At 47.3% G+C, this 24,181-nt stretch overlaps 1 protein-coding gene and 1 long non-coding RNA gene across 3 annotated transcripts in view; one reads left to right on the forward strand and one right to left on the reverse strand.

Annotated features, from left to right (window-relative positions):
• Positions 1-24,181, forward strand: part of LOC147096878 (uncharacterized) — a 159,172-nt gene that overhangs the window by 73,935 nt on the left and 61,056 nt on the right. The window lies entirely within an intron of this gene.
• The window catches only part of LOC147096879 (sodium/calcium exchanger 3-like), a 715,867-nt gene that overhangs the window by 51,550 nt on the left and 640,136 nt on the right, over positions 1-24,181 (reverse strand). The window contains exons 4-5 of the mRNA XM_085973580.1: positions 23,801-23,818; positions 6,750-6,874 (exon numbers count right to left, since the gene is read on the reverse strand). Of these exons, the coding sequence (XP_085829706.1) occupies positions 6,750-6,874; positions 23,801-23,818 (143 nt within the window). The remainder of the gene's footprint in view (positions 1-6,749; positions 6,875-23,800; positions 23,819-24,181) is intronic.

A 24,181-nucleotide genomic window follows, 5' to 3' on the forward strand; every position in this document is an offset into this window, starting at 1 on the left:
CTCCAGCGGTTGCTGTGTGCTCTGCATCCAGAACTCAAAGTGGGATTCAGTGATCGTGAAGAGAATTCAACGAAGGGGTTCGGAGTCGTAACTCTTGCAGACATTATACATACCATGAGCTCCAACTTAAGCGCGCCAACGAAAGAGTGCACTCGAATTTGGACACAGGGACAGTCCTTTGAATCCATGTAAATGGAGAATGTATGTTTATTATGTCTAGAGTCATTCTAATGTATGCAAATGTCTAATTTAGTTCATTGACCTGTAATCTTCTGATACTGTCTGATGTTAAAACTATAAAGTAAGATAGTTAGAATTAAGCCATTGTAGTAGTGATCTCCTTACTGGACTATAGAATACTGTCTACAACAGAGACCACATCTCTCATATATCTAAAGAACCGTGAAGGGGTTACATTTTGGGGGCTCGTCTGGGATTGTGGTCTATTTATGTCAGTAAACTAACAGTATTGAATGCTCATTGCTAAGAGAGTGGTTTGTGGTTTCTACTGGGCTGTTTGAGCATAAAAGATGGATGTTATTGAGGTTGAAGCTTGGTGCAAACGGAAGCAGATAGCTACTACCCATGCCATTGTGCTGAATGGTGTTGCTAACGATGACCCTGATGATGTCTTGCTAAGGGCTCTGAATTGTGTCAAAGCCTTTGGAAAGGTTAGGATAGTTGAGCGCTGCTTGGATACAGCTACCAAGAAGCAGTTTGTGTTGATCCAGACATCAGAGAACCTGAGAGGTCATGGTTTACCTGAGGCAGTTGGGCTTTCTGAAGAGGCTGGTCCCTGGCCAGTTCAGTTTGTCCCTATTACTACTAAGGAAGAAGAAGGGTTTCAGACCAAGTTGTTGTCATTCTTGAGACAAGAAGGAAAGACTGTTGCTGATGTCAAAGGTCTGATAGGTCCTTCGGCCCTGGATATGAACACTCAGTTGGTCAGTGCCATTAGTTCTCTGGTGGATAAATGCACCAATCTGCCCTTCGAGGCTCAGGGATACCGTAAGCTCCGTATGTTCTCAGGAGTGAGACCAACTCCCAGTGGGGAAGAGGAGTACGACGCCTGGGCTGAGCAGACCCTGCCTCTGCTAGAGGAATGGCAGTGCAGTGACAATGTGAAGAGGCAGAGAATAGTAGAAAGCCTTAAGGGTCCTGCTGCTGACATAGTAAGATTCTTAAAGGCGCAGAACACCTCTGCTACTTCCTTTGACTACATGCAGGCTCTAGAAACTGCCTTTGGAACTACTGAAACCATTTCAGATTTGATGGTCAGATTCAGAAGCACATTCCAGCGTGAGGGAGAGAAGCTGTCCAGCTATCTGCTGAGAATAGACAAACTGCTGCATTGTATGTTACGGAAAAGAGGGATTGAGTTGCCTGAAATGAATCGGTTCCGCATTGAACAGGTTGTGCGAGGCGCATTGCTCGAAGACGTGACTGCTCTTCGCATACGCATGACCCATAAGTTGCGAGATCCACCTACCTTCACTGAGCTGCTAAGGGAAGTCAGAGAGGAGGAGGATATGCTTCAGGCCCGGAATGTAGCAAAGAGTGCTGTGATGTCCAAGCTTGTGACTCCTGTTACAGTTCCTACTCCTAAGGGTGATGTCAACCCTGAGATGGAACAGCTGAAGAAGGAAATAAATGTCATGAGAGCCGAGATGGCATATTTTCGGTCTAAGCCCAACACAGAAAGGGATGACGCACGGGTAAAAAAGGTTGAACACCCTGCGAAGTCTAACAGCAAAATGAATGATTCCTCTAAAGGATATCCCCATGAAGGAGATAGACCTGGAGTCTTTTGTTATAACTGTGGAAAGGATGGACATTTCAAGCGAGAATGTAGAGGTGAGGAAAATCTAAAAAAAGTAAATGACCGTCTCATAAAACTTACCAAGAAGTCGGGAAACTACAAAGGGGCACAGTAACGGAACGGCCTGCTGTCCCTGTAGTTAAGACACGTTCCGCTAAGTGCAATAATAGACGAGGGGATATGAAAGACATCATACCTGAAGGTTTAGTAGGGCCGAGTTCTGCTGTATCAATACAGATTGAAGGCATTTATACTAAAGCTATCCTCGACACGGGTTCTCAGGTTACCATACTGTACAGATCCTTCTATGACCGATACCTGACGCATTTGCCGTTAACCCCAATCAGTCTGATGCAGATGTGGGGCCTTAGTCCTGCCGATTACCCATATGATGGCTATTTGTCGCTGAGGTTGGAGTTCTTGGAAGCTGATGTAGGGACCACTGAGACCATTGATGCACTTGTGTTGGTTTGCCCTGACCCCATGGTGAAAGGTGAGGTTTCCATACTGGTTGGCAGTAATACAGCCATAGTGAGACGACTCCTGACAAGCTGCAAAGAGCAGGGAGGTGAAAACTTCTTGAGCACCAGACACATTCACCCTGAAAAGGCTTTTGAGAAACTGCCTGAACTTTCTTCCGACGTAGATGATAGCAAAAGAGGAACTGTGTGGTACGTTCGAGCCAAACCTATCACCCTGCGTCCTGGAGGAGTGGCTAGAATCCCTGGGATACCAAAATTCCCTGGAACGCCAGGTACTGAAGCCATTCTGATAGAGTCACCTGATGATCCTGCAGAAGAGTCACGGTTTCCAAATGAGCTTCTGGTGAGACCAGAGTTGCAGACCCCGACAGCCGTGATGTCAAGGAGAGTTACAGTGACCGTGAGGAATATGTCAGGCAAAGGAATCACATTGAGGAAAGGAATGCCGATTGCGCATCTGTTTACTGTAAATGTACTGTCGTCACGTGGAGGAAGAGGCCTTCCACACCTTAAAGCAAAGTCTTACTCAAGCCCCCGTGTTGGCTTTTGCAAACCCACAGCTGCCATATGTGCTACACGTGGATGCCAGTCAAGAAGGGTTGGGTGGTGTGTTGTATCAGGACCAAGGAGCAGGACTGAGACCTGTAGCGTTCATCAGTCGCAGTCTTACGCCATCAGAGCGTAACTACCCAGCTCATAAGCTAGAATTCTTGGCGTTGAAGTGGGGGGTGGTGGATAAGCTGCAGGATTATCTGTATGGAGCGAAGTTTGAAGTGAGGACAGACAATAATCCATTAACCTATGTGTTGACTTCGGCAAAACCTGATGCCACCGGCCACCGCTGGCTTGCTGCACTATCTGCTTACGACACTAGTCTCAGGTACAGACCTGGGAACCAGAACATTGACGCAGATGCTCTGTCTCGTCGCCCACACTACCAGAAACCAGAGTGGAAAGATGTTGCTTCAGCAGATGTGAAAGTAATGTGTCAGATGTCCGTGGTATCTGGACCAAAGAATTCATTTCATGCCCGAGAGATTGACCACTTGGGAGCGTCAATGCATGCTGTTCCCCAGGCATTTTGCAATCTTTCCAGTTTGGATGTACAAAACTTACCCATGTTGTGTTCATCTGAAATATCCAAAGCACAACAGGAGGATCCCTGTATTCATGAGGTGTTTTCAGCTCTCCGTCTGGGTGATATTACACAGATCGACAAATCAAAACATCCTGACTGTCGTCTGCTCCTAAGAGAATGGAACCGCTTGGAAATTAAAGAGGGAGTGTTGTGTAGAATCACTCACCCACCCACTAAACCATGTCATTCACAGTTGGTCCTGCCTGAAAAGTACAGGGAAATAGTGATGAAGTCTTTGCATGATGACGCAGGTCATCTGGGAGTAGATAAGACCTATGGGATGGTCAAGGATAGATTCTATTGGCCGCGTATGAAGTCTGCGGTTGAGGAGTTCTGCAAGTCCTGTGCACGTTGTGTCCAGAGAAAGACTTTACCTAAAAGAGTTGCTCCTCTGTTTCACATGCAAAGTGACTAGGAGTGCCAAGTGTAATGATAGCCCCTACGGTTCGATATGTTACCTCCCTTTATACATGGTTGGGAAGCATGCAACCACTTATGTGTAAAGTTCATTAGTCATGGGGACATGCCTATATTTGGTAGGGGGGGAGTGTAATGCCCACTGGAAATGTTATGTACGCTAAGTATGGTTATCAATCTTTAACTTAGACACTGTATTATCATTGTTATAAATCCCTGGGTTAAAGTTGCCATGTGAAGGTACGGCAAGAACTTTTAAGGACACAATGTGACTAAGAGCAGACTTTCCATAATTCTGCACCAGTATCAACTGTTGCAGACAGTGAGGCTGCGCTGTCTCCAGGCAGAAACCCCAGGAGGAAGGAGTGGAGTCGGGTTTTTCGAGCGGGAAAAGCTGCAGAGAGCGACTGGAAGAGGAGAGGGCAGGAGCTCTGAAAAGAGGGCTCAGGAGGCAAATGGCTGCCGCATCCCGTCCCAGGCTTCCAAACTCGGCCGCCGCCCTTCGTGTTAGTAGCACTGCATCCTGAACTGGCTGGCTGCAAGTCACCAGTACCGGGGGATCGTCGTCTGAACCCAGATCTGCAAGGCAGAGGTCTGGGGAGAGCTGCTTGCCTCGTGCTGATGGGGAGCTACTTGGAAAAGCTGCAGAGAGAGAGAGAGAGTCACCAACTCCAGCGGTTGCTGTGTGCTCTGCATCCGGAACTCAAAGTGGGATTCAGTGATCGTGAAGAGAATTCAACGAAGGGGTTCGGAGTCGTAAGTCTTGCAGACATTATACATACCATGAGCTCCAACTTAAGCGCGCCAACGAAAGAGTGCACTCGAATTTGGACACAGGGACAGTCCTTTGAATCCATGTAAATGGAGAATGTATGTTTATTATGTCTAGAGTCATTCTAATGTATGCAAATGTCTAATTTAGTTCATTGACCTGTAATCTTCTTATACTGTCTGATGTTAAAACTATAAAGTAAGATAGTTAGAATTAAGCCATTGTAGTAGTGATCTCCTTACTGGACTATAGAATACTGTCTACAACAGAGACCACATCTCACATATATCTAAAGAACCGTGAAGGGGTTACACTAATATTTAACATGCTCACAAATGATCCCTTAATATTGAACAAACTCAACAAAACTATTGCTTTACCAGAAATGGTTGGCTTTGTGGAAGAATATGTAAATAAGGCATTAGAATAGCCTTAAAATGACTTATCCCCTGGGGTTGTAAGTTAAAATGACTTAGATAATGACATAGAAAGTCATATATCCAAACTTACTGATGACACAAAGATAGGCGGCATTGTAGGCAATATGGATGGAAGCATAAAATTACAAAGGGATATTGATAGATTAAGTGAATGGGAAAAACTGGCACATGGATTTCAATGTAGGCAAATGTGTGGTCATCCACTTTGGACCTAAAAAAGATAGAACAGGGTACTTTCTAAATGGTGAAAGGCTAAAAACAATGGAGGTCCAAAGAGACTTGGGGGTCCAGGTACATTGATCATTAAAATGTCAAGAACAGGTACAGAAAATAATCAAAAAGGCTAATGGAATGCTGGCCTTTATATCTAGAGGACTAGAGTACAAGGGGGTAGAAGTTATGCTGCAGCTGTACAAAACCCTGGTTAGACCACACCTGGAGCACTGTGAGCAGTTCTGGGCACCACACCTTAGGGAGGATATATTGGCCTTGGAGGGAGTGCAGCGTAGGTTTACCAGAATGATACCTGGACTTCAAGGGTTAAGTTACGAGGAGAGATTACACATTAGGGTTGTATTCCGTAGAATTTAGAAGGTTAAGGGGTGATCTGATCAAAGTTTTCAAGATATTAAAGGGAACACAGAGGGTAGATAGAGAGAATCTATTTCTGCTGATTGGGGATTCTAGGACTAGGGGGCATAGTCTAAAAATGAGAGCCAGACCTTTCAGGGGTGAAATTAGGAAACACTTCTACACACAGAGGATGGTAGAAGTTTGGAACTCTTCCGCAAACAGCAATTGATGCTAGATCAATTGTCAATTTTAAATCGGAGATTGATAGCTTTTTGTTAACCAAAGGTATTGAAAAATGTAAGAAGTCACACTACACCAGGTTATAGTCCAACAGCTTTATTTGAAATCACAAGCTTTCGGAGCGCTGCTCCTTCTTCACCTGAAGAAGGAGCAGCGCTCCGAAAGCTTGTGATTTCAAATAAAGCTGTTGGACTATAACCTGGTGTTGTGTGACTTCTTATATTTGTCCACCCCAGTCCAACTCCGGCATCTCCACACCAAAGGTATTGAAAGATATGGGCCAAAGACAGGTAATGGGGAAATAGGTCACAGATCAGCCATGATCTCATTGAATGGCTTGAGGGGCTGAATGGCCTCCTCCTGTTCCTATGTTCTTAGAATGCTAAGAGCAAGAATGGAAGTCAGGTGGAATGTTTTCACCCATGAAATGTGACTTGTGCAATAAGTTACCTGGAAAGGCCATTGCCACAAACAATTCGAAAGGGTTTAAAATGCAATTACATGTATTTTTGCAGAGAAAGGATTGAGGCCTACAGTGAAAACACAGGCTGGAATTGATCAAAAATGGAAACGGGCGTAATGGTCTTTTCTTGCTTCTAAAAAATATTTTGTTACCAACATTACCAGCCTCTCCATTGGAGGCAACATTTCCATTGAAGGCAATGAACAATGGTTGGGTATTGTCAGAGTGGGCGCCAAGGCCAAGCACTGCAACATCATGTTAGAAGAGTGCTGTTTGGTGCCATAATGAATGAGCAGCCAACACTACTGTGGTGGACAACAGCAAATGTTAAAATGGTTAAGGAAGCCTACATGAGATGAAGAAACATAGATTATACTTTGTCTGCAGTGTTCAATATGAGAGTACCTTAAATTCATATGACTCTTCAATGATGACCTCCAACTTGGAATGTTCGCCCAGGATGGGCTTCCCCATCTCTGCAATACGCCGGGCCTCCTCTTCCTCTGCAGTCAGTTTGTTATTGGATTCATCTGCACACCAGGAAATAGGTAGTTAGACATTTCACGTGATATTGGCGGGTATCGCTCCCCCTGATATAAGAAGAACGGTAGCCAGCAAGAAAGAACGACTCCGTCAAACATCAGATGAGAGACACCCTCTGCATTGTCATACACCTACACCCAGCCGCCTAAAGTCAAGAAAGAGCTTCATGAACAGTGTTGTTCCATTACAATCAACCTCATCTGAAGCCCGCATCGCCTTGTGGAAAGACCGGCTCGCCAGTCTTGAACAACCCCCAGCGATGGAAATTTTACCTGATGAAAGCCTTCCCCCAGGAGCTAATTGCAACTGGGCAACCTGGAAGTGCCTTAACAGACTTAGGTGTAGGTTGCTCAAAGGTGTCACTAAGCAAATGGGGATATTCAACCAGCCCGACAACTTGTGAATGTGGAACTGAGGCACAGACTATGCAACATCTCCTGTAATGCCCATCGTTAGAGGAACCCTGCACTGTTGCAGATCTTGCCGAATTCAACAATAAGGCGCAAAAATGTGTCCAGTTCTGGCTGGGCTACGTATAGACTGTCCGTGGACACGATAAGAAGAATCTACATAAACACACTAAGATATATATTAAAACACTGGCTTGGAGCCAGAGACAAGACATTCCCAAAGCCTCCTCCAGGGTCACTAAGAGATAAATTTGTCCAGGAAACCAGTCACTAAAGGGGACTTTTACATTGGTATGGGTATTATGCTAGACGCAGGGTGGGGATGTGGCTGCGATATTAGGCCAAGGAATTGGATGGCAAGGGTTTTTCTTTTTGTTTTACCTGACTTCAGCCTATACTATTGCCCTCCACCCTTCACTCAATCAAAATGCCAGAAAGCACTTGAACGCTAATATTCTCCACACCACTTGTGAATGCCATTCTGTGATCATCTGATAGACAGCATGCTTCTGTAAGGCTAGATTCACCAACCAGATTTATAAGACTTATAACAATTAGTTGTCAAAGAATAAACTGATTTAGTTGAGTTATGGATTTTTTTTTAGTATGTCTTGAGGAACAGATTATTCATAGATTGATGGTCGATAAAATTCTACACAAACCAAAATCATCCTAGGTTAATTAGATAAATAATTCAATATTAGTTGTCACCTTGGGAAAAAAAAAACAAGCTCTTGACTAATTGCCATAACCCAGTTCCCTAAAGCCATTTAGCTTGTAGCCCCTGTGGAATTAATCATCAGTCACATTATCTCACTAGAAGTTCAGTTTACACATGTCGCCATGTACTGCTGATTTATTTTCAAAGAATCATTTGTTGAATTAAATTGAGTTTATCCAAAACATCAGATTATCCTGATAAAATCTTGGCGATTGACTGATGCTGGGGTACTGCACCACTGGTCCGAACATGCGTTGGAATATTGTACCACAGTTGCTGATTCATGCTGGTGTATCATACCACGACAGCTAGTTTATGAGCTGTACATCAAATACTGACGCATTCTGGATATTGTGCCTCAAATACTGACTGAATTCAAAAGTCTTCTATAGGCATATAAATAGTAAATGGTTAGTAAGAGGAGGGGTGAGGCCAATTAGGGACCAAAATGGAGACCTACGCATGGAGGCAGAGGGCATGGCTCAGGTACTGAATGAGTACTTTGCATCTGTCTTCACCAAGGAAGAAGGTGCTGCCAAAGTCATAGTGAAAGAGGAGGTAGTGGAGGTACTGGATGGGATAAAAATTGATAAAGAGGAGGTACTAGAAAGGCTGGCTGTACTTAAAGTTGATATGTCACCAGGACCTGATGCTGAGGGAGGTTAAGGTGGAAATCGCGGAGGTACTGGCCGCAATCTTCCAATCCTCCTTAGATTCAGGGGTGGTGCCAGAGGACTGGAGAATTGCAAATGTTACATCCTTGTTCAAAAAAGGGTGTAAGGATAAACCCAGCAACTACAGGCCAGTCAGTTTAACCTCGGTAGTGGGGAAGCTTTTAGAAATGATAATCAGGGACAAAATTAACAGTCACTTGGACAAATGTGGGTTAATTAAGGAAAGCCAGCACGGATTTGTTAAAGGCAAATTTGATTGATTTTTTTGATGAGGTAACAGAGAGGGTTGGTAAGGGCAATGTGGTTGATGTGGTGTATATGGACTTCCAAAAGGCGTTTGACAAAGTGCCACATAATAGGCTTGCCAGCAAAGATGAGGCCCATGGAATAAAAGGGCAGCATGGATACAAAATTGGCTAAATGATAGGGAACAGAGAGTAGTGAATGGTTGTTTTTCAGACTGGAGGAAGGTGGTGTTCCCCAGGGGTCGGTACGAGGACCACTGCTTTTCTTGAGATATATATTAATGACTTGGACATGGGGGTAAAGGGCACAATTTCAAAATTTGCAGATGAGACAAAAATTGGAAATATAGTGAACAGTGAGGAGGATAGGGATAGACTTCAAGAAGACTGAGAGAGGCTGGTGAAATGGGCAGACACGTGGCAGATGAAATTTAATGCAGAAAAGTGCAAAGTTATACATTTTGGTAGGAAGAACGAGGAGAGGCAATCTAAACTAAAGGGTACAATCCTAAAGGGGGTGCATGGACAGAGAGACCTGGGCACAAATCATTGAAGGTAGCAGGGCAGGTTGAGAAAGCGGTTAAAAAAGCAGATGGGGAAAAGGGTACGGTAGCATAGTGGTTATGTTGCTGGACTAGTAATCCAGCGGCCTGGACTAATGATCCAGAGACATGAGTTGAAATCCCACCACGCAGCTGCCGAATTTAAATGCAGTTAATTAAATAAATCTGGAATAAAAAGCTAGTATGGTGATCATGAAACTACCAGATTGTCGTAAAAACTCATCTGGTTCACTAATGCTCTTTAGGGAAGGAAATCTGCCGTCTGGCCTATATATGACTCCAGACCTACAGCCATGTGGTTGATTCTTAGCTGTCCTCTGTGTTCAAGAAGGTGGTTCACCACCACCTTCTTATTAGGAATGGGCAATAAATGCCGGCCTTGCCAGTGATGTCCACATCCCATGAACGAATAAAAAAAAAATCCTGGGCTTCATAAATAGCGACATAGGGCTCAATTTTAATAGCCCTGAGGAGGCGGGTCAGCAGCACAAATCGGTAACAATGGCTTCAGATTGCCAGCCCGCCCCCATGCGATTTTCCTGAGTGTCGGGTCAGCCGCTCCCAAACTGACCCGGTGGGACAGGATGTTGAGCTTGTTAACTGCCTTGCTAATCCTACATTTATAGTGGTTTCCCATTTTCGTGCTTCTGGCTCCGGATTCCCATCTTGTCAGAAACACGGCAGCTGCAAGGAGACGAGTTTCTCGAGGACACAATTTGTAGTCATTGGTGCAGCACTCCTGTAACATGACTGACATTCAAATGCAACAACTTTGTTGTTCGAAATTTGGGATAAGATTTTGCAAATCTACTGACCTTGTGACTGTGCAAACTGACACCCATCTGCAGTGTTACCTGATTGGAATAATTTCAGGCCACTTTGTGCGCTTGCAAGCTTCTTGCTTCAACTGAAATCTATAGCAATGGGATGGGAACTATTTACATCCTCTCATCCTGGTCATCAGATTCGGAGGAAGAGCAGCAGCGGCAGTACCACAACCAGCCACAAAACCAGCACCAGGAGCGCCAACCTCCTCCTCCACCCACCTGATGCTGCACTGGACACAGGGCATCAGCCCCTGACAGTATTGCTGGCCGGGAGGCCGGCGATGGCATCACCATGGTCAGATTTTCTTCACTTGATGCTGTAAACCCTGGCTGCCACATGATGTGCCAGGTTGACACCATCCCACACCAGCACCATGAAGCATCCCTTTAATGTCCAAGCCATTCCATGCACACACATCTCTATAGCAGGGCGGGGGGGAGTTATGACTGAACAATCACTGGAACTCAGTAAGACACTTCTCAAATCTGTCCAATAAGGGGCACTTTTGGAAAAAGATATTACACTGTATGACAACACATTACCAGAAACTTCACAGGACATTGGCTAAACCTCTCAAGTGCCTACCCTTGTGTGTTGTTAGTTGGTATGCTTGCAGTAGGATGAGGGTGAGTGAGAGGGGTGGCTAGTGAGATGGGGAAGTGATGAAGTAGATAGAGAGGGTTGGGTGGAGGTTCAAGGTAAGTTGGTGTCCTGGGGAGGTCTCTTCCGCCCTTGGAAGGGAAGCGAACCTCTCTGCGTGCTGTGACTCCCTTCATATGCTTATTGTCATTGGAGAGCCTGGGTGCAAGTGTTCACCTTTGTGCAGTGGTTGTCAGTGTTTGCAGCACCTCAATGCTGTCAAACACTGACAGATCAACTGTCAAAATAAAATTGTGCACGGTCCCCTTAAGGAAACCGGCAGATGACGTGTCATCAAATGACGTCATCAGACTCGCTTTTAATTGGCCGGTAAGGCCAATCAAGGGAAAATCACGTCTGCAGAGCGGAGGCAGCTGCCCATACACCTGCAAAAAGAGTCCTGCTGGGATGAGTCCCTGAGACGAGGGCCACGTCCATTCCAAGAGGCTGATGATACCACCGTGCAGACAAGCATCTCTGATGTCCTTGGCCCTCGGGTTGCACCTGGACTGAGCACCAGGATTTAAGAATGACACAGGGAGGCAGCGGATGAAACATGCTGAGAAAACAAAGCATTTGTTGTGCACATTTAAAGCGGAATAATTAGTTGAAATATTAATGTGTCCAGTGAACAAAAAAGCAATTGCTATAAATATTAATATGCATAATACAACACTAATGACATTTGATGCTCAGAAGTATGTCTGTTATTTTTATGGGTTTTGTGTTTGTGTTTTTGGAGTAGGGAGCAATGACAAAGAATGGAGCTTTGCTTGGCAAATAGTTGAAGGGATGGGGTTGGGATAGTGTCAGTGGATTGGCTGCCGACAGGGGCCGCGTCTTTATTTATTGGTTGCAGAAGACAGTGCTTATAAGATGCCCTATCTGTTTCGCTCTGGATCCTGAGGCCTCCTGTCTCTTCTTTCTATTGCTGGTCAGATGGCTGCTGTGCTCTCTCTCATTGGCGTTCCTTCCTCTTCTGGGATCGCCATTGGAAGACCCTTCATCAAAACAAAGTTATGCAGGAGACAACATGCCACAGCTAGTCTGGAGACCCTGGCTGACTTGTGCTACAGTAAATGCCCCCCCCGCCCAATCTGTAGTGTGCTACACAGAGACATGAAGCCGGGCATGGGCCTCATTATACCTTTCCTCCATATCAATGAAGGGGATATGCATGGGGGTCATTAGCCAGGAGAGCAGAGGATAGCCCTGGTCACAAAGGACCCAGCCAGACCATTCTCCTCCTCACTGGAACAGAGGAAGAATGCTGAACGAAGGCATCATGACAGCTTCCTAAAACATTTTGTGTTACATTTGTACCACACTTTGAGGCAATAGAATCCTTTGCACTTTAGAAAGCTCACGGGGTTGTGAAATGCGACCTGGGTACCATCTGTTGCACCCTGCACACTGGGAAATGCTGAAAGTTTAAAGCCTTCTCATGTCTTTCCGGTGCTAACGTTCTAAAGGTTATACATTCGGGTGCCCTATTGAAAATCATGGCAGTAACATGAGTGTCATAGAGTCATAATGGCACAGAAGGAGGCCATTCGGCCCATCGAGTCCATGCCAGCTCTCTGTAGAGCAATCCAGTCAGTCCCATTCCCCCGCTCTAACCCTGTAGCCCTGCAAGTTTATTTCCCTCAAGTGCCTATCCAGTCTCCCCTTTGAAAACATTGAGTGTCTCCGCTTCCACCACTTCTGTCGGCAGCAAGTTCCAGGTCCTCACCACTCGCTGCGTAAAAAAGTTTTTCTCACGTTCCCCCTCTATCTCTTGCCCAAAACCTTAAATCTGTGTTCCCTAGTCCTTGTACCATGAACTCCCCATCTAGCCTATCCAAACCCGTCATAATCTTGTACACCTCTATCAAATCACCCCTCAACCTCCTTTGCTCTAATGAAAACAAATCCAGCTTCTCAAACCTGTCCTCGTAGCTAAGATCCCCATCCCCGGAACCATTCTGGTAAATCTCCTCTGCACCCTCTTAAGGGCCTTCACATCCTTCCTAAAGCGTGGTGACCAGAACTGGATGCAATACTCCAGTTGTGGCCTAACCAGTGCTTTATAAAGGTTCAGCATAACTTCTCTACTTTTCAATACCTCTATTTATGAAGCCCAAGATCCCATATGCTTTGCTAACCACTCTCTCGATATGTCCCGCCACCTTCAGGGACCTATGCACATTAACTCCCAGGTCACTCTGCCCCTGTACGCTCTTTAAAACTGTGCCATTAAGTGTATATTGCCTCTCCCTGTTCCTTCTGCCAAAATGCATCACCTCACATTTCTCTGTATTAAATTCCATCTGCCACTTGTCTGCCCATTCGGCTAGCCTGTCTATGTCGTTGCAGTCGATTGGTATCATCCTCACTGTTTGCCACACCCCCAAGTTTGGTGCCATTGGCAAATTTAGAGTGATGTTGCAGAAGATAGCACTTGCAGCCTGAAAGGACCCTGAGGTATAGAAATTCAGGGCTATAGTGACTTCAAACAGACGGAGAGAACAGTCGGGGTGTGAGTTCCTGCAACATTTTCTTAATGAACAGTGGCCTCCTTGAGTGGACCTCTTCTGATAGATGTTCAGAGTTGGCATGGACTGTAGGCTCTGGTGGAAGATGCCGCCTAATTGTCTCCTCATTTGCTCCCGCTGTCTTACTTGCTTTTCATCCTGCTCCTGTTCTGCCTCCATCATGACAACATATATGGAATTGTCCGTAGGGAAACCTGACGGTAACGGCTCAATAAAACAAGGGGGAAAGGAAAATATATTTCTGCTGCAAGGTAGCTTACAGAATCCTTTCTTTAGCAGCACAGCACAAAAAAATCAAATCAATCCAGTCAAAGCTGAGATAGCGGGACAGTCTGAGCCAGTGAAATCGCACTTTCAGCTTTGGCAAGTCTGCTTTATACAGAAATGATTGCAGCCGGATGCAATACTGTCGGAAGTGACCAAGATTTCTGATGGATGGTGCTATGCCCTCAGTAGCCCATTATCAACTTACAGGAAACTTTCTTTTATCCGGCACGGACGGGACCGACGTGGTGTCGGTTCATCAAAAATTCCGGATAACCGAACGCTATAGTAAAAAATATAAAGCAACAAACCCTGTTGCTTAGCAACAACTGCAGAACAGTGAACACAAGTTCCAAGCGTCTCTGTAGCTTAGCAACAGCTGCAGCCACACCCTTGCACAGCACAGATGGAAGGCGGCAAATAAATATGAAGTAAAACCTACTCCTGAATTTTGCCGGTTAACCGACATTTCCGGTTATTTAGGTGCCGGTAAATCGAAAGTTTCCTGTACATCTATCACTTTGGAGGCAGGCGCTTCCACCAGTTAAGAAGGGGCAGAGCTCTGGCATTTCTTGGTCCTCCCTAGATTTCCCATCCCTGGCAGAAATCTATCACTTTTGTCCCAAATAATTAGCGAATTTCTAGGCTATCAAACAGTTCTGAAGTTGCAACGTGTTCACTCCACCACGAGACAGGGTTTCACAATGGCTGTTGTTTTATGTATTTTTTTTTTAGAGGTCCTTTCTGCTCTGGAGTCTGGTAAAACTTTTAACATTTTCCAGCAAACATTTTGTGAGGTTGTATCCAGCCTGGACACCCTGAACTGGTGCATTGTTGCTAATTGATAAATAAGCGGTGCCTGTGAAATGCTTTGTAAGTACTGTAGTTATTCACCAGTGACAGTTAATTTCCATTGAAAAATGCCACATTAAAACATAGTCAATCGAGTGTGATCTGTAACTGAGTGTATATAACAATGTTAATAGTTTCCAGCCTAACCTATCTCTGAAATTAATTGTAGTTTTAATGAGGTGTTCTCAATGTAAGTTAACATTAATAAATAACTGGCTCTGAAGCACTCACTTGCCAGTATTTATTTATTATTCAGTAAAGCAACGGAACAATTGTAGTGTTTCCAGACTGCCTGTGATGTCTCTATCTCCTGCTGATCTGGAGATGTTGGACTGGCTGGGTTAAGGAGGAAACCAAGTGGGTTAGGTTTGCACTGCAGGGAGTTGGGACCGGGTAAATTTGAGGTGTTTTACAGGGAGTTGGGACTAGGTGGGATTGAGGCGTTTTACTGGGAGTTGGGACTCGTGCATTTGAGATGTTCTGGAGGGAGTTGAGACCAGAATGAGTAAAACCAATACATCACAATACAGAGGAAGTAGGGCCTTGGCTGGACAGTCTGCTGACGGCTTTTATTTTTGGCTGGCACTTTCACAATCAAAGAATCCTCTCATCGACAGGTGAACGAAACCCCTAAAAGTTCAGGCAAAAATATCTAAAATATGTACAGCCTCTGACTTAAACCTTCACTCCTTGATGTCAAATGAGAGTCAGAGCCTTTACAACACCTTAAATTGGTACTACAGGTAGACTATCCTTTATCCGAACTTCCGAAAACCTCTAAAAACCGAAAGTTTTTTCGTTCAACGTAAGTCGTGCGCACGACATGACCAGAGTGGCGCACGACTTACGCTGAGCAGGGCAGAGGGTCACAGAGTTCCCTCCTGGGTAGGAGATTGCAAGCCGAGCCGGGCAGTGTGAAGGAAGTACCGGGAGAGTGAACCCAACAATACAACGGCCCGTCCGATAGCTGCAGCGGCCCGTCCAATATTCTTTTCTCCCCCCGACCCGAACCGAACCGCGGCCCGTCCGATATTCTTTTCTCCCCCCAACCAGACCCGAGCCCCGACCCGAACCGCGGCCCGTCCGATATTCTTTTCTCCCCCCCCCCCCAACCCGACCCGAACCGCGGCCCATCCGATATTCTTTTCTCCGCCCCCCCCCCACCCGACCCGACCCCCCCCCCCACCCGACCCGAACCGCGGCCCGTCCGATATTCTTTTCTCCCCTCTGACCCCCCCGACCCGAACCGCGGCCCGTCCGATATTCTTTTCTCCCCCCGCCACCCGACCCGACCCCCCCCCCCCACCCGACCCGAACCGCGGCCCGTCCGATATTCTTTTCTCCCCTCCGACCCCCCCGACCTGAACTGCGGCCCGTCCGATATTCTTTTCTCCGCCCCCCCCCCCCCAACCCGACCCGACCCCCGACCCGAACCGCGGCCCGTCCGATATTCTTCCCCCCCCCCCCCCCACCCGATCCGACCTGAACCACGGCCCATCCGATATTCTTTTCTCCCCCCCCGCCACACCCGACCCGACCCACCCCCCCCCCGACCCGAACCGCGGCCCATCCGATATTCTTTTCTCCCCCCCCCACACCCGACCTGACCCCCTCCCCGACCTGAACCGCGGCCCGTCCGATATTCTTTTATCCCCTCCGACCCCCCCCCCCCGACCTGAACCGCTGCCCATCCGATATTCTTTTCTCTCCCCCCACCCGACCTGATTTGCGGGCCAGCTTAGTAGGAGTCAGCCAATATCCGGCTTTCCAGAGAAGCAGGAAGGGGAATGAGACACGGAACAGTCGCAAGAGGTAGCCTGAACTTTTAAAATTTATATTAAATACAAATTTCCCAGTCTTATAATAATACCTTCTGAAATCCGAAAAATTCCGAAAACCGAAACTCAGCTGGTCCCAAGGCTTTCGGATAAGGGATAGTGTACCTGTAATATAAATGGCTTACCAATAACTGGAATCTGCCATTCACCCAGGCGAGCAGCGCATTCATCAGCAGCAGACACATTGAGGTCAGCACCGCCTGAGCAAACTGAGAGATTCTCCATTCAAGACTTCTTTTAAGTTCAATGTAGATCTGATACATGATTGATTACAGTGACAAATTCTCAACCATACGGGCCATAGGCTGTGAAGGATTCTATCATCGTGCTGTCTGCAATTGAAGTGCTGAGAAATGCCAATAGATTTTTGGAGTCTAGGGGAATTAAGGGACATGGGGATTGGGCAGGAAAGTGGAGTTGAGGTCAAATACCAGCCATGATCTTATTGAATGGCGGAGCAGGCTCGAGGGGCCGTATGGCCTACTCCCGCTCCTAGTTCTTATGTTCTAACATGTCTGCTTCTCTTATATTTTAATTGAATCCATATATAAATTGTTCCCTAGTGAACTTTTGTTGTATAAATAGAGTATGTGGAGCAGAAGAATAAAACTCACCATTTGTTCCACAAAAAGCTCAGAACTGATTTCATAGCAATAAGTTCTGATGTCTGGTAATAATGAATCACAGTGCTTCCCCTCCACCCCCCGCCCGCCCTCCCATACCCTAGTGTGAGTGAGGCCAGTAATTTAATCCTGTACAAGCTGAATTAAGACAACATGTGTGCATTCAATTCTGTGGACTGAAACCAGAGGTGTAAACAAGTTGTGAGGGCGGTGACTTATCTTTGGGCAGTTGGTATCGAGTATAGAGCAACGCTGCTAAAATCACAAGGGGCCTGGAGTGTAAAGCACATGAGGACAGGCCAAAGGGAATTTCTCATTGAAGCGGGGATTTGATTTAGGATTTTAAATAAGTTCAGAGATTTGGAGGTTCAGACTAGGCTATTTGGCTCGGTATGAGACAGCAGAACAAGGGGACACGAGTATAAGGTGAGAAGAGTTAGACTTAGGCGGGACTTAAGGAAACAGAGGCCCCGATTTTCGGCTTGTGTGGGAAATGGTCGGGTTTCCCCGAATGTGGGGTTTCTGACACACGTTAAAAAAGTGTCAGCCAGCTCCACGCAATTTTCCCTCAAGTGGCCAATTAATTCCCAGCATGTGGGAAGCCTTGCTAATTGTCCAATTCAAGTCAGAATTCCCCACAGTATGATGTCACCATTCGTGGGGCTTTCAAAGTGTCCAGCAAGCTTCTCCACCTCTGCAGGCTTCTCAGCCACTCTTGCACAATGGCAGAGGAGCCTGCACCAGCTGCTGCCAGCGGCAGAGGCCGAGCTGCCTTCAAATTCGATGAGGCTTCACTGCAGGCATTATTGGATGGGGTTAGGGCCCTCAGGGAGGTCCTCTTCCCTAGGTCAGGGAGGAAGAGGCCTCCCACTGAGACCAATGCTGCATGGATGCAGGTGTCAGCAGATGCCAACTCGCTGGGAGTCACCAGAAGAACCTTGGCATTACATCTCTAACTCCTTCCTTAACTCCCCCACAGTACCATCCAGAGCCCCCGTCCTCACTGTGGAGGAGGAAGAGGCTGTGCAGCCAGACTCCTCAGAGGAAGCTCCAACCTCTGAGGGCACAGCGTCAGCAGAAGTAAGCGCACCTAGCACCAGCGCAGTCACACCTCGGGGGGACCTTCGGGACATAGAGTAGTGTTGTCACCTGGTGTTTCACAGCTCACAAGTGAGCCTCAGCAGATTCTGGAGACAGGGACAGCAGTGGAGAGTCCTCGTCGGAGGGCGCAGGACTCTGCCAGCTCAGCTCAGCTGCGCTGCATGTCGACCCTCTGCCTCTGGGTCCATCCGCAAGAGAAGAGGTGATGGATCTCCATGCACAGATGCAGGAGTCTTTGGCAGGTTTTGTCTCCAGGGTCGCTGCGAGTGTGGAGTGAATGGAGGAGTCCATAGCGACCATGAGCAGAGCCTTTGTGGAGTCATTGGCGCATGAACGCATCACCATGGAAAGGTTGGCAACCTCCATGGAGGAGATAACTCACCAGGGTACGGAAAACATGGTGAGTGCTCATAAGAGAATGACATCTCTTGAGGAGCGTTGGCCATCTATTGAACAGAGAAACCAGACCTTCATGGAAGTCCTTCTGAGTAGGACTGCCAGTGCAGAAACGGGTCCCCATGGCCCCCTAAAGCGCAGCAAGGTGCTCTCAAGCCACTTCCAAGCGCTGGCCCCTTCTGGCCTGTGCAGCTTCAGGTGAGCGAGCAGCAGCCTGGTGCTCCTGGTGCTCATCCTGCTGTTCCTGGTTCTGCGGCTGCCGCCTCTGCTGCTGGAGATCCTCTAATGGCAAGAAGGGAAGGAAAAAAAGGTGTCCCACGCTTCTCGTAGATGCCTCCGCTGAGGAATCGCTGAGTGAGGGTGGCGAGAGGGGCTTCCCAGGAGATCGCATTGGAGAAGTGTGTGAGGCTCCAACTTTCCACAGCTGTGCCTAAGCCTTGAAGAAGTAGCCCCAAACCTGCAACAACAAGGTCCTTCAACATACAAGTGCTGTCCCTTTAAATCGCAGCTTCTCCGATTGACCTGCAGCTGACAGCAAGCAAGCCGGCAAGCTTCACGCCAGGTCTCAGCAGCGGGGTTCCTCGCAGGCGGGTTTGATGTGGGGAAAGCCCCAAAGTTGCAACGGCCCCGGAATAACTACCTCAACAAGGAGATAATTGGTAATTAGTGTGCTGACGACCAGTTCCGCCAGCGGCGGCCGAGACTGAAGTGGATCGCGGGGAAACGGCGGTCCGAAAGTCGGACGGGGCGGGGAAACAGGCGGGGGGTGGGTCCCGACCCGCTTTTTTGCCGATTTTCAGCCCCCGGCCGCATGAAAAGCCGCCCAACGGCGGCCAGAAAATTGACCCCAGAGTGTTTGATATTTGGGACAGATTACTGAGAAATTGTAGGGACAGCTAACTTTGTCCCAAATTTAACCCAAGAGATCAGTCTTGAAGAGCAGCATAATATCAGTTGCCAGGGCAGCAAGAACTAGTAGACCAATGGGTCTTCCAGCTTTGATCTGCCTTCACTTTTGGAATTTTTAGTGGACAATTACAAGCACTTAGAGAGCAGACAGTGCAACGTTAGTGTTAAACTCTTGGTTACCGAGATGGTGGCCATTGAGTTGCGTGTTTCCCTTCCAGATACACTTCTGCGATATACAGGGTAATTGAATCATAGAATGTTCCAGCACAGAGCCATGCTATTTAGCTTATCAAGTCTGCATTGGTACTTCCCCGCACGTGAACGACCTAGTCCGCTTCTGCTATCCTGCTCACTCCCCCTAACCTTTAATATTCCTCTTTTTCAGTAACTAATTCACCTATTTTTATATATTATGGACTCTGCTTCAGTAATGATTTGTGTCAGAAAATCCTGCATTCTCACCACCCCACCCCCCCCCCCCACACAAAGGATTTTTTTCGACTTTTCCTTTACTTTTTTTAATTTCTGCCTTCTCGTTAATATTTCATCCACCAGTGGAAACGGTCTCTCACTATTTACCTAATCATAACTGTTCATAAACTTGAAGACCTCTAGCAGTTTACCCCTCAACATTCTTGTCTCCAGTTAAAAAAAGCCCTAACTTCTTAAGTTAGATGTTCCATTTCAGTCTGGGGGGGGGGGTGAACTTACTTTAAGTGCTGCTAGATTAAGCACAGCTCCTCTCAGCCAGTCACAGGCTGACACTGTGGCCTATCTGGCAATCAAGGAGAGGTCTGTAGCTCAGGTACATCGTTTCTCACACTATGTCCCATTAATCACTTCTCTGTCATTTAATTCAAAGCCAAGACACAAATATATCCGAAAGCTTGAATCCACAACAGACAATAGGAAGTCGCTAAGTGCACTAATAAAAGAAAGAAGAAAGACTTGCATTTATATAGCGCCTTTCACGACCACCGGACGTCCCAAAGCGCTTTACACCCAATGAAGTACTTTTTGGAGTGTAGTCACTTGTAATGTGGGAAATGCGGCAGCGAATTTGCACACAGCAAGCTCCCACAAACAGCAATGTGATAATGACCAGATAATCTGTTTTCGTTATGTTGATTGAGGGATAAATATTGGGCCAGGACACCGGGGAGAACTCCCCTGCTCTTCTTCAAAATACTGGCCGTGGGATCTTTTACGTCCAGCTAAGAGGGCAGACGGGGCCTCGGTTTGACGTCTCATCCGAAAGACGGCACCTCCGACAGTGCAGCGCTCCCTCAGGAGTGTCAGCCTAGATTTTTGTGCTCAAGCTCCTGGAGTGGGACTTGAACCCACGACCTTCTGACTCAGAGGCGAGTGTGCCACCCACGGAGCTACAGCTGAAACAAAAGGGCAGTATACCAGCACTAAATGGCCTTTATTGCCCTCATGCCAATTAAAAGATTTACGGGTCTGATTTTTCTTGATCTTTTGCCCCTGGGAACACCAATTCCCCAGGCACAAAGGTCAGGAAAAATGGGCAGAGACCCATGATGCCAGGTCTCTGCCACCTAATGATTTCCGGGGCTTCCGTGAGGAGGTGGAATGCAATTACACAGACCCGTCGCTCACATGCAAATGAGGTGGGAGGAGGCAGTCCCATCCTGCACCCCACGACTTCAAATATGTGTTCATGCAGTCATTGGGTGCCCAGGTACAGCCAGAAAGCCCCAAGCCAGGCACGCAGCTGTGAACCACTAAGGCCTGTAGCTGATTGCAATTTTCTCCCTTGTTTTCTAGCATTAGGCCCTGCCAGGGGACAGGCCTGCACTGTGGGGTGTCCGTGTTACCAACCCAGGCCACCAAAATCTTGTAGCTTGAACTGGACTGTTGCTGCACATCTCCAGCACACTGCTCTTGTCCAGCACTGGGGCAGAGGCAGCCATAAAAAATCAACCCCTGAAAGTTGACCTTCAGTGGCTGACAGGTTGAGACGAGATAGGAGAGTTCCACCCGATCCCAACCGAGTTAGTGGCTTCTAGGGATCATGGTGGACAGAAATATAATGTAAATTAATCAGAGTGCGGATGGATCAGTCAGTAGTCAACTCTCTAGAAACTGGACTCGGGGGTTTCTTTTAAAAGTGTCCTAACTCGCACCAAGTCCCGTTCACCCATCACCCCTGTGCTCACTGACCTATATTGGCTCCCGGATAAGCATAGAGTCATAGAGTTATACAGCACAGAAAGAGGCCCTTCGGCCCATCGTGTCCGCGCCGGCCATCAAGCCCTGTCTATTCTAATCCCATTTTCCAGCACTTGGTCCGTAGCCTTGTATGCTATGGCGTTTCAAGTGCTCATCCAAATGCTTCTTGAATGTTGTGAGGGTTCCTGCCTCTACCACCCTTTCAGGCAGTGAGTTCCAGATTCCAACCAGCCTCTGGGTGAAAAAGATTTTCCTCAAATCCCCACTAAACCTCCTGCCCCTTATCTTGAAACTATGCCCCCTGGTTATTGCCCCCTCTACTAAGGGGAAAGTTCCTTTCTATCTACCCTATCTATGCCCCTCATAATTTTGTACACCTCAATCAGGTCCCCCCTCAGCCTTCTCTGCTCCAAGGAAAACAACCCCAGCCTGTCCAGTCTCTCTTCATAGCTGAAGCACTCCAGCCCAGGTAACATCCTGGTGAATCTCCTCTGCACCCTCTCCAATGCAATCACATCCCTCCTATAGTGTGGCGACCAGAACTGCACACAGTATTCCAGCTGTGGCCTAACTAGTGTTTTGTACAGCTCCATCATAACCTCCCTGCTCTTATATTCTATACCTTGGCTAATGAAGGCAAGTATCCCATATGCCTTTTTAACCACCTTACCTACCCGTCCTGCTGCCTCAGGGATCTATGTACATGCACACCATGTCCCTCTGATCCTCTGTCCTTCCTAGGGTCCTACCATTCATTATGTGTTCCCTTGCCTTGTTTGTCTTCCCAAAATGCATCGCCTCACACTTTTCAGGGTTAAATTCCATTTGCCACTGTTCTGTCCATCTAACCAACCCGTCTATATTGTCCTGTAGCCTGAGGCTTCCCTCCTTGCTATTTACCACTCCACCAATTTTCGTATCATCTGCGAACTTATTGATCATACCTCCTACATTCATATCTGAATCATTAATGTACACTACAAACAGCAAAGGACCCAGCACCGATCCCTGCGGTACACCACTAGACACAGGCTTCCAGTCACAAAAACAACCTTCGACCATCACCCTCTGCCTCCTGCCACTAAGCCAATTTAGGATCTAATGTGCCAAATTGGGACTTGACTACATCAACTGCACTACCCTCATCCACACACCTAGTCACCCCCTCTCAAAATTCAATCAAATTGGTCAGACATGATCTCCCCCTGACAAAGCCATGCTGACTATCCCTGATTAATCCCTGCCCCTCAGAACTTTTTCCAATAATTTCCCTACCACTGATGTTAGGCTCACTGGCCTGTAATTCCCTGGTTTATCCTTACTACCCTTCTTGAACAATGGTACTACGTTAGCTGTCCTCCAGTCCTCTGGCACTGCCCCTGTGGCCAGAGAGGTTCTGAAAACTTGTGTCAGAGCCCCTGCAATCTCCTCCCTTGCCTCACACAGCAGCCTGGGATACATCTCATCTGGGCCTGGGGATTTATCCACTTTTAAGCCCGCTAAAGCCGTTAGGACCTCCTCCCTCTCAATACTAATTTGTTCAAGTATATCACAATCCCCCTGCCTTGATTTCAAAATTCTCATCCTTGTTTTCAAAACCCTCCGTGGTCTCGCCCCTCCTATCTCTGTAATCTCCTTCAACCCCACAACCCCCCAAGATATCTGCGCTCCCCTAATTCTGGCCTCTTGAGCATCCCTGATTATAATCGCTCCGCCATTGGCGGCCGTGCCTTCTGTTGCCTCGGCCCTAAGCTCTGGAATTCCCTGCCTAAACCTCGCCGCCTCATTCCTCTCTTTCCTCCTTTAAGACGCTCCTTAAAACCTACCTCCTTAACCAAGTTTTTGGTCACCTGCCCTAATTTCTCTTATGTGGCTCGGTGTCAAATTTTTTCTCTTTTAATACTCCTGTGAAGCCCCTTGGGACGTTTTACTACATTAGAGGTGCTATATAAATACAAGTTGTTGTTGTAAAAAGATTGTTACATCAGTATACCGACTCAACAGGGCACTTGTGGTCTCTGCTCACTGGGAGCATGCTGTACGCAGACTGGAGGAGAGCAGGAGGAGTTGGCCCGTTAACTCCACAGTGAAAGGAATTCGATTAGTAGAAACTAACGTCTTACCATCAGTCACTAGGAGAGCTGCAGAGAAAGAAAGAAAAAAAAGAGTGAAATTCAATGGAATGGCAGCTGAAGACACACCTACTGCACACAATGAACAAACCCAATCTGATCCGGGCGTGAAACAGTCTCAAAACACACGGCCCAGGGCGCTAACAGGAGGCGCAAAGCCCCTAGCGCCTGGGCGTGGCGCCGCTAACGCCTCCCATGAAACTCAGCAGGAGGTTAGCGCTGGCAGTAGCCGGTTGCGCCCCGCGGCGCTGTGCCTCCGGCGATGACATCATCGCTGTACGCAGCGCTCCGGCCGCAAACTTCAGTTGCGCCCCCTGACCTCCCGCCGGATGCCGTGTCCGACGGGCGGGGGGGGGGGGGTTGCGGCCGGGG

Source organism: Somniosus microcephalus, chromosome 34 (assembly GCF_052327205.1).
Source record: "Somniosus microcephalus isolate GS21.2 chromosome 34, FLI_Smic_1.0, whole genome shotgun sequence".
In the NCBI taxonomy this organism is placed as follows: domain Eukaryota; kingdom Metazoa; phylum Chordata; class Chondrichthyes; order Squaliformes; family Somniosidae; genus Somniosus; species Somniosus microcephalus.